We start from the raw sequence: 10,905 nt of genomic DNA, 5'->3' as shown, positions 1-10,905 counted from the left end.
TGATTTTTGAGTAATAAGTTATGGAAATTGAAAACGTATTTTAGGTGTTTTCAGTTTTTCAAAACTCAGTTTCAATGGCATTTTCGTAATTAAACCCATATACTTGGGACCCACGATCAGAGCAACACACATGAGGCGTTGCTATTGATGGTCTCTTCAACGGCTTTCTTCTCCACTTTTCTTTCTTTTTTCTCTCTTCTTTCTCTGGTCTTCGCTGCACTCCATTCAGTTCTTTCTTTCTTTCTTTCTTTTTTCTTTTTTTTTTTTTTGGTTCTTCATTACAGAATATTCTTGTTCTTCGCTGCACTCCATGACTGGGTAAGGATGTCTTAGACCCATTAAAAAAAAAAAATCAAGAAACAAACTTTTCAAGTTTCAAGATACAAACATGAATGGGTTTCAAGCTTTTGAAATTTTTATGGGTTTGGGGGAGTAACAGGGATGAAGGGGAAATGAGAAAAGAGAAAATGGTGGAGAATGAGTTTCGTGAGTAGGCTTAACAAAAGGGTCTGATCAATTTATAGGTATGAGTCTCACAAAAAAGTAGAAAAATTTGAGTGATGAGAAGCTGAGTGAAGTGTGCCAAACGGGTGGGTATAAAAAATTGAGGTATTTTAAGTGACAAATGATAAGTGACAAAAATTGAGTGAGGAGTGATGAGTGATGAGTGATAAAAAAAAAAAACTAAACAGCCCCTTAGTGAATTCTAATTATTATCAGAAGCAGATACCAAGATGAAATTTTCTGAAAAAAAAAAAAAAAAAAAAAAAAAAAAAAAAAAAGAAAAAGAAAAAGAAAAAGAAAAAGAAAGGGAAATAGACATAGTTATGAGAAGTAAAATAAAAACAAGTCAAAACTCAAAAGTAGCCCATGGTAATTTTGGAAAACCAAAACGACGACGGCTTCTCCATATACCCTATCCGGCGAGAAAATTCCCACCTCTTACCTCACTCTCAAACTCACGCTTACACTAACACACAGACACGCTCATTCACTTCACTACCATGATCAATAACATTAAAACACTCCTCTATACCTAAATGGCCGCACCTTTGCTTTTCAGAGCCATTCCACTTCTCAGCCTCCGGCTCCACCACCACCGCCTAGCCGCTTCTATTTTCGCGCCGACGCGGCGGCCATGGTGCAGCGCCGCCGAGCCGAGTCGGAGCGAAGAGAATTTATCCTCTGCGGACAACACCACCGCCGCGCGGAAAGCCAGGGATTCACAAAGTTCCAAGTACCACCATCGGTGGGACGACGCTGAGTATCGCAAGTGGAAAGATAAAGAGAATGAGATTCTCAGTGATATCGAGCCCATCTCTTCTCTTACCAAAGAGATTCTTCACTCTAACAGGTTAGTCTTAGTCACTCTCAGTCTATGCCCTAATTTTTTGTTATTACTGCGTTTGGCTGCCGAGAAAATGTAGGAAAAGAAAGTGAGACTTGCTTCAAGTGAAAATGATACTGCCATATGATAATTGATATAATTGAGAAAAATAAATTAAATGAATTTTGATTTTCTAATGGTTTAAGCTTTTGAGACGAGCCGTAGTTTATCATGGTATTAGAGAAGCGTTAAAATAATGGTTAAATGGTGAATTTACCGTTTTGCTTTTGGGACAAGTTATAGTTTATCAACAGGTTTCACTAGTTTCCCTTGTATTTAGCTATGGGTAGAACTTGGACTTGTGAATTGTGAATTTGTGATTGCCTTGGTAGTGGGAGAGAGTGAGTGTTTATCTAACTTAGTTGCCGGAACATAAGGCATGAGTTTGTAACTTTCAAGTAAAGAGAGAGGGACTATTCTTAGTGCCTTCATAGATACAGATACATTTATTTATGTTTCCTTTTGCAGTCCTATCATCAAGAATTGAGAAATGAGTAGAATAGTCCCAAGTTAGCGAGAAACACCTTTAGTTTTCAATATGTATGTTTACTAGTTAATGGGGTGGCATTTGCTTTCTCGCTTTCCTACTAATGAAGGAAAGTTAAGCGGGGGTTTTTTGTGGTATCACTGGGTACTGAGGACTAGCTGGAGACCTTGATAGAGAGTTGAGGAATTTACTTCATAGAGGCTGTCTACTAGAATTATAGATACAATATTATTGGGATTGCTAATAAATAGTGATATATGTGCCGTGAGAAATGAGCAAATTTGGTTTGAGGCTAGAAATACACTTCTCTAAGAATAAGGTCACCAATTAATTCTAGCAAGCAATTCGATGAATGGCTCAGATGATTTTTCACAGAGGCACTGGAGAAATGCTGTATCAGAGCAGATATATCGGTCATTAAGTGATGATGAAGGTGGTATACAGGGGTGCAATCGGGAGGCGCTTGTTATTAATCCTGAAATTGATTGTATGATGACAGAACCTGACCATTATACTGAAGATAGGTGCAATATTCACAAACTGGGTGGATGTCTGATGGATCTCAGAAAGCAGCTAATGGCCATGCTGGCATTTTATCTAGTGGATATTTAAACGAATCAGATCATTATACTATAACCGGTTAGCGTCAGCATGTTTTTCTGAATGTTTTAATTTCAGACAAGTTCAGCTCACTCTGCAAGCTAGTATTTGAGAATTTCCAAGGCATCAAAGCTGACCTTTTTTACTTAAGTACCATAAACACAAGAATGCACTTGCAGGCGTTCTGGAGGTAAGGCAGATGGAAGGGATTGTTTAGTAAGTGATTCATGTGAGGAGATGTACCACGTGTCCTGCAGTGAGCCTGCTGTGATAGAGATTCCCCCCCAGAAGCTGTTATTGTGCCAGTTGCACTGCTTGGGGTTTTAGATCACCCAATATAAATTGTGTGGTGGGTGAGAGGTTGAATGCCCTCAATACCCCAAGTAATGGAAATGATGATGGAATTTCACCTAGAAATGAAGAAACACCTATTGAATTGGAAGAGAATTCAAATTGTAGTATTGATGATGGACTTCAATTATCAAAAAGTGGCAAAAACTATCCCTGTAAAATTTGTGGAAGCAATATAGTAGATGGTGAAAAGTTGAAGATTTTTAGCCACTCTGTACGCCCAAATGAATACTACCATGCAAGGTGCTTGGCAAATAAGCAATTAAAATCATATGGTCCCTTTTGGTACTGCCCTTCTTGTCTGTGCAGAGTTTGCCTCATGGATCAGGATGATGAAAAGATTGTTTGCCTCTTGGATTTATTGCCAAATAACTAATAAGCTATTGCAAAGGGGTGGAACCACATAGTGGCTCCTCAAGGTAAGGCACCTAAGATTGTGTGGAGATAACACCAAGCATGGGAAAAGATAGAAAGTTAGGAAGCACGGACACTTCATTTAGGGTGTTGCACCCGTGTTGTATTAGTGTGATACCTGTGTCATATTGGTGTCGTATCAGCCATTTCATGTTGTAATTTTTTGAAAATTGCTTGTGTCACCATGTTGTACCCGTGTCTATACCCGTATCCATGTCCATGTCAGTGCTTCCTAGATAGAAATCCTAGGATTCAACACCTATGATTGCTTAGTAAACACCAAACCTTTTGATAAATTCAAATAATTAATTTTATTATTCAAGCAAACCATAACACTAATGAATTTAAGGGCCTTTAAATAGGGAAGAATGGTAACTTTCATGGAAATAAATTTGTAAACCAACTAGGAAAGGAAATAACTTTTAACCTACTACATAAAATCAAATAAAAATTAAATCATAGAAATTAAGTAAGTTCCAATAAATCAATTGAGGCCAAACTGGCAGTGGGTCTACATCATCCAGCCATGGCCCATGAGATCGGAGGACCTAGACTGCCGAACAGCACTTTAGATCAGAACCTAGACTGCCGAACAACAGTAAAAGCTTGTATCTTGGCGTTCGATTCCTTGGTCAAGTGCCAATTGGCACTCCTTTGTCAGATTTAGCTGAAATTTGCATGGTAGCTCCCTTTTAATCCTATGCACATGAATCAACATTGATTGGTCGAACTTCGGCAGTTGGATGTGAATAAGATTGAGTTGGTTAGTTAGGCCTAGCATGTTAATCACATTAAACACATTTTGAATTTCTATTAAACGCATGCTAAATTCCTATAAGCACATGGGAAATAGAGGACCAACCCTATGGAGTCATGTGGGCCAATGAGATGAGGTTATGGTTCTATATACTGTCAAATTGTAATCACATTCCTATCACTGGAAAAGATTGTGCTTGCAAGAAGAGACTCCCTTAAAGAAGTCTCATCTTGGAGTTTGTTGTCTACTGTTCAGTTGTTCCCCATTTGGACCCCCCCAAGTTTAAAATCCTAGCTACCCTTTCTTTAGAAAGTAGGAACATAAAATTGAGCCTTTGATCCTTTTTTGACACAGTTGTGTTGATCTATATTTTTCTAATTTCATTGAATAAAGGGTGATACTTCTGTCACAAACAGTTGACTAAGTAGTTAACAATGTTTATATATTTAGAGACTTTGCAAGTTGTCCTCAAAACCTTGGGTTGGGGGGACATGATATTATTTTTGAAAAGGGACCTTCTTCTAAGTAAGAGCATGGAAGGGTTTATTCAAAACCTAGGGAGAATCAACGGTCACAAGTTCTGCTCCCTGTCTATAGCTACACCCTTTGAACCAGTAGGACTGATGCTTTCATGGCTTGACACTTGCAACCTTGCACACACTTCATATTATTAGATTATTGTTGGTGTGGTGAAACATCTCTTGCAGTCAGCTATCCTGAATTGTGAGGGTGACAATGCACACTTTACAAATTCAAGTTGATATCAACTTAGAATAAGTTCTAGATGATGGTTTTCTTTTATCTGGGACAAAAAGTAAAATGAATAATATAATAATTGTAATGCCTTCATTTTTATAAGGTGTCATTTTAAATAGCTCAATAAATAATGTTATTGTTTTTCTATATAAAATGGATTGATGTAGAAAGACAATAAAATAATAATTGTGATGTGTTCACTTTAATAAGGTGCCATTTTAACTAATTTATTTAATCTCTATTTTTGTGATATATAAAATAAAATATATAGAAAAATTATTTAAAATCAATAATTATTCATTTTTATATAAATGCATGGATAAAAATAAAATCATAAAGTAAGAGTGATGTGTTTACTTTTATTAAATGTCATATTTACTATTAATTTAATTGATAATTTTTTTCTTATGTAACAATAGAAAATATTACTTCTTATATACTATTGAAAAAATTATTTTTTTGAAATGACAATTCTTTTTGAAACTTTTTATATAACAATAGAAAATATTACTTCTTATATACTATTGAAACTTTTCCAATTCTAAGTCTGTTTATGCAATTTCTGTGGATCATAAAACTCTTCTCTATCTGACTGATTTAGTTTTTGCTAGGTATTTGGATGGGGAACGTCTAACAGCTGAAGACGAGAAAGCTGTGGTGGAGAAGCTTCTTGCTTATCATCCACATTCTGAAGATAAAATTGGATGTGGACTTGATTCTATTATGGTCAGTTTTTTTGTGCATAGTTTTTCATAGAATTTTTAGGTTTATGTAGCTAACCAATTCTAATTGTTTTGGTCTAACTTCTGTTATTCGCTTAGTTGATTTGCTATCGAAATTTGCAACTTTACCTAGTCACTCACATCATTATTTTTAACTTCTTATTGACGAAATTTGCAACTTTACCTGGTCACTCACATCATTCTTTTTAACTTCTTCTTGACCAACTTACAAACTGAATTGCAGAAAGAAACTTATCTTTTTAAAAAAAGTAACAAAATCCATCAAGAGAGCACTAAAATGTGTATCTCTCTTAGTTTTCTCATTGGACTATATTCTTTTTTTTATATCATATGCCAAGTGCTACATGGCTATTTGCTGAATTTCATCCCACATTTTGGACTCAATTTTCCTTAATCCTTATAGCAACTTTCACTTGAGCTACTGCTAATGTTGGTTTTTGTCATTTTTGATCTATCCATCTTAGTTGTTTCTCTCTTCTTGTTGTGAAGTGGTCCAAGTGATAAAACATTTATGTAACAATATATCAATCTATAATTGTGCTGATAACGTTGTTTGATTCAGTGGTAGTATCACTCTCAGATAGACTATATTGATTCTCCCAAGCTCCACAACTTGCTTTAATTTCACATGTTGTAAATCTAAATATTATCTGTACAATACTGTGCACAAACTGGTTGGATAGAATGGCACAAAAGAATACATGTGGCCAACCCTAATCGGTTGATGAGGATCTAAGAGCCTTCCCCAATTAATTGGGATTAAGGCTTACTTGAGTTGAGGCTGTGCCCAAATTGCATGGGATTGTAGGCATTTGTGTTGTAACCATCCTATGATGTGCACATTTCTTTGACGAAATAGGCTTTCAACTTTTTAGCATCATTAATATTGTGAAATCCACCCCATATTGATACAGAGTTTCAGAATGTTTTGATGAATGACTTGCAACAGAGGAACAATATATGCATTATTGTCTCTTTGCACATGCATATTTGGTAATATAGTAGCCTCTAATAACACCATCCTCCATGGGTGTATTTTTAGGATATTGATGGGAAATTTATTTACGATACAGTTTTTTGTCTCAAATGTATAGCATTAATTTGAAAATGCCTTTTCCATTGAATGTATTGTACGTTAATTAATTTTTATTCATTACCAATATAATTAGTTAATATTTTTAATAACTGGAACTAATGACAACATAAGATCCCTTAAACCTAATACAATTATGAAAGCAAAAGTTTCCGTAATGGATTTGATATTTGGAGTTCCATCCATATATTTACTTCACAGCTTTATTATTTTAATGCATTTAAATTTCTAATAAAAGGAGGAAGCAGAATTGGTCAGATTTCTACAATTAAACCAAAATACTCTAGAGGGTAATATGGGAACTGGGAAGCACACAATTTTTAGGGGAAATCACTTAGAATGGAACAAAGTTTGTATCCTATTTCAATTATGTCCCAGGGTTTTAATTTTTTCAACTGAAGTCCCCAACTTATGGAGTTTCAATTTGAAGCCTCTTTCTATCTCAGTTATTCATTTCCATTCTTCTGGACTGTAATGAATCAGAGAAAAACATGAAATCGTTGATAAAACTTTATGTTTTGCCCAGATAACCAGCTTTTATTTTCTTGCATAAAGGATTCATTTTCGCTTTCTCACTCTAGGGGAAGCTTTCTTTCTCTATCCTCTGTTCAGTGGTTGCTGAAATGGTTTATGAACAGGCCCTCGGTGAAATGTAGTGTTTTATTAATGGTTTCCCACTTTTCTTTGCTCTTTTATTACTTAGAAGTTAGAACTACGGAGACAAATATGGAATGGATGGAAGCTTCAAATTGAAACAATTTCTTAAATTTGGATTTTTGATTGACAAAATTAAAAACCTGGGACCTAATATGAAACATGGTGTAAACTCAAACTCTGGAGTTTTTATGTGATTTCCCTAATGTTTTAACTTCTTAAGAAAAAGAATTTTTAAAGCAAAGAGTAATGTTTTTCACTTTTTCCCCTTACAATAAGCGTGGAGGGGAGTTTGAACTCAGATTCTCCTCATTAGGAGAATTGGGCAATGCCACTAAGCTATAAAAGCTCTTGGGCTAATTATTGGTAAGATACACATGCACTTGATGGATCTTTTGAAACCAATGCTTCACTCTCTACTTGTCCTTACAAGGAGAGGAGGTGCTATATGGGCTAAAACTCATTGGCAGACTAATTTCACATAAAATTATAACAAATTTTATTTGGTTCTTATAGGAAAAATAGGCCTTTTTGGTACTTTTCCCAATGAGGAACTTTTTATTTTTTATAGAATTTGATTTTTATAAGTGCCAGGTGCCATTTGGGCTAAAACTCATTGGCGGACCAAGTTTTCACATAAAACTATAATAAACTTAATTGGTTCTTGTAGGAAAGATACGCCTTTTTTGTACTTTTCCCAACAAGGAAATTTTTAAATAAATAATAATAATAATAATAATTCAACTTTTACAAGTGGGGAATGGGGATTTGAGCCTTAGTTCTCCTTATAAAGAATACTAAACAATATCACTGAGCTACAAGGCTCCTGGAAAAAATTGGAGTGATTCACCTATGTTTTTGGATTTTTTTAGTACTTATTTTGTTAGTAAATTTCCTGTCTTTTTGCCCCTTGAGTTGTGGAGTGACTCATCAAGGCTTGAGTAACAAGTGATGTTCCTTGTCAACAAGTTCATATAACATTTTTAGGATATGCATGCCAGAAGTGGCAACAAAAAGTGATTAGAGGCTGGAAGCTAAGAAGTAGGTGCTTATGATTGCATTTGTTTAATATCTGATGCCTCAAAGGCTGCCAAAGCATTATTGTTGAAACATCAAAAAATTTGGGGTTTTTCCTAGTCTAGTTAAATGGTGAAATATGATTTTTGCAATGATATTTCAAGCAGTCTATGTTTTGATTCTTGCCTGTCATTTCTTCATTTGGGGTCCCAAAACTTTGAAAACACAATTCATGGTGTGTTTAGCGTTATCAACACATCAATGAGACTGAAAATGATTGTAGAAAGTTGAATGGGCTGTATAATTTTCTCAAGTTCACATTTCTCAAGCAATTGAGGAACAGGTAGGTTGTTTTGTTTATATCTCAGCATGGTTCTTCATCCTTGACTTTTGGGGTTTACTTTGTATCCTTGAAAAAAAAACTTTTATTCTTTGTCCCTTTCATTGGAAACGAATAACCAAAAGAAAGCAATTGATGTTACGTCCTGTCTAATGGGCTCTTGTTGGGTTTTATCTTCATATTTACGTTTTGCTTTGGGGATAGGATGTTTGGCCCGCACATAGTTGGCGTGTAGATAAATGTATATTACCTTTGACTGGCGCCACTTTTTTACCTCCCATTTCTTTGTCACATGGAAACCTCTTATCATTTTTCTTTATTTTCCATCCAAACTTTTTCTAACATTTGATTTTTGATTTGATATTAACAGAATTTATTACTGTTTAATATGTGCATGAGCTGATTCTGTAGCTTATAATTATCTTTAATGTAGCTTTTATGTTATACTATGAGATCAAACTAACTGGGTATTGGCTAATGTTGTTGAAGGTTGACCGGCATCCCCAATTTAAACGGTCAAGATGCCTCTTTGTCGTAAGAACTGATGGTGGATGGATAGACTTCTCATATCAAAAGTGTCTTCGAGCATACATTCGAGATAAGTACCCATCCCATTCGGAGAGGTTCATTAAGGAACATTTCAAGCGTGGTAGTGGTTAATTTGTATTAGTCTTGAGGCTTTTTTTACAATTTTGGTATCACTAGAGATGATCTTGATATGTTTATTTAATTTTCTTCTTCTTCTTATGGGGCATAAGAACTTTCACATTGGTTTCAGTTTACCTATATATATATATATATATAGCCTAGAGTTGCTAATTGTCAATGCGGTAGATAATCCTTGATTGGCACTTAAAGTTTGTTTTCAAATGAAGACAGAAAAAATGATTGAGGTGAAGTTCACTTTTTTGACTTGCATCTCTTTTTGGCTTTTGCAGTTTGATTTATTGTAGGAATAAGCTTTCTCTAAGAGTCCTAGGACCCCGCGTGTTAAGTTGTAGCAAGTGTTGTTTAATTTTTTTATTGTCAGAACCAAATTATGTCCTTAAAGCTTTTTTTTTATAAATATTTTGTTGCTTTTCTCTCTTTTTGGCTAAGACTTTGGAGCATGTTTCATAACATTATGGCTCTCTCACAGGTAAATAATTTTTCATTGTTTGGAGCTTAATCAGAGGATACTGATAGTGGTGATTTAGTGATATGGGTACCATTTATAAGTTATTTTTGCAGTTAACAAGGATTATGGGTCCTCACACTAAAGAAATTTCCGGGTAAATCAGGTAGATTTGTTTAGATTTTCATGTGACAGTCTACAACCTAATTCTTGGCTTCTCATTTCCCTGTGCTCATGTGATCTTGTGTCTTAAGCCTCTTATAACTGACTTATTAATATGGGCCACATCAAATTTTGACAATCGGTGTTAGTTGAAAATTTTCTCTTTAAAGATGGGACGCATGGAAACGATAGCAAACCACTTTATCTTGTTTAATAGCTAAAGAATTGCTTGGACCACTAGGGAAATGGTCTTGGCCAATGAGTCTTCAAATTGAATTGAAAAGGAATTGAAGTTCATGATTTGGACAAGGTTAGCTATACTGATTAGTTAATTTTTTCGAGCTACAGAGTGGTCCTAGAGAAGCAAAAATTCTGAGAGTGGTTGTGTGTGGGCTGGTGTGGTCAAAAGAGTAAAGCGCAGCTGGTTGTGCTGTCCAGTAGGGATTCCTATAGTAGGCATTGATAAAGTCAAATGCGGTGGGAAAGTCTGAAAGAGTGAAAAGTATCTTTAGTTGAATTTGAAATGTCCGAATATATGTGCTTAGTTTTCAAGACATTAAAACATCTTTCCTTTCTGAATGTTGGTTTGTAGTGGTCAATGTATTTTCTGTGAGTAGAAAATACTGTCCAAAAGTAACTAATCCGGAAAAAGGAAAACAAAAATTCAGAAATATCTAATGTTAGGGTTAAGCTTCCATCCAGTGGTAAGTTTAGGTCCATTATTCCAATGCATTAGATACGAAACACAAAATGTCCATGCCAAATCCGTTTAAGTGTGGGTTTGCATTTTCAACCCAAGAAGCTAGTGCATTGGATACGAAATATAAAATGTCCGTGCCAAATCTGTTTAAAAAAGGGCTTGCATTTTCAACCCAAGAAGCCACTGCATTGGATACGAAACACAAAATATCCGTGCCAAATCTGTTTAAGAAAGGGCTTGCAATTTCAACTCAAGAAGCCTTGATGACTGACGCGACTTACTATTGTTTAATTTTGAGTTTGTTGGGTGTTTGATTTGTAAATCAAATAA

At 35.1% G+C, this 10,905-nt stretch overlaps 1 protein-coding gene across 1 annotated transcript; it reads left to right on the top strand.

The window, feature by feature from the left end:
• Positions 1-852: 852 nt before the first annotated feature.
• Positions 853-9,506, top strand: LOC115974133 (protein DCL homolog, chloroplastic-like). The gene is made up of 3 exons (XM_031094348.1): positions 853-1,354; positions 5,364-5,478; positions 9,089-9,506. Exons 1-3 carry the CDS (start codon positions 1,041-1,043, stop codon positions 9,257-9,259), a joined length of 600 nt encoding a protein of 199 aa, XP_030950208.1. The 5' UTR covers positions 853-1,040; the 3' UTR covers positions 9,260-9,506.
• The last annotated feature ends 1,399 nt before the right edge of the window (positions 9,507-10,905 follow it).

The sequence above is a fragment of the Quercus lobata genome, chromosome 2, assembly GCF_001633185.2.
Source record: "Quercus lobata isolate SW786 chromosome 2, ValleyOak3.0 Primary Assembly, whole genome shotgun sequence".
Taxonomy (NCBI): Eukaryota; Viridiplantae; Streptophyta; class Magnoliopsida; order Fagales; family Fagaceae; genus Quercus; species Quercus lobata.
The sequence above is the reverse complement of the archived record's forward strand: the minus strand, read 5'-3'. Positions and strand labels throughout refer to the sequence as shown.

What these genes read in the sequence shown, in the direction of transcription:
- LOC115974133 (XM_031094348.1), top strand. Translation starts at nt 1,041, where the DNA reads ATGGCCGCACCTTTGCTTTTCAGAGCCATTCCACTTCTCAGCCTCCGG. An exon ending in GAGATTCTTCACTCTAACAG is followed by an intron (nt 1,355 to 5,363) that starts GTTAGTCTTAGT and finishes AGTTTTTGCTAG; the next exon opens with GTATTTGGATGGGGAACGTC. An exon ending in GTGGACTTGATTCTATTATG is followed by an intron (nt 5,479 to 9,088) that starts GTCAGTTTTTTT and finishes ATGTTGTTGAAG; the next exon opens with GTTGACCGGCATCCCCAATT.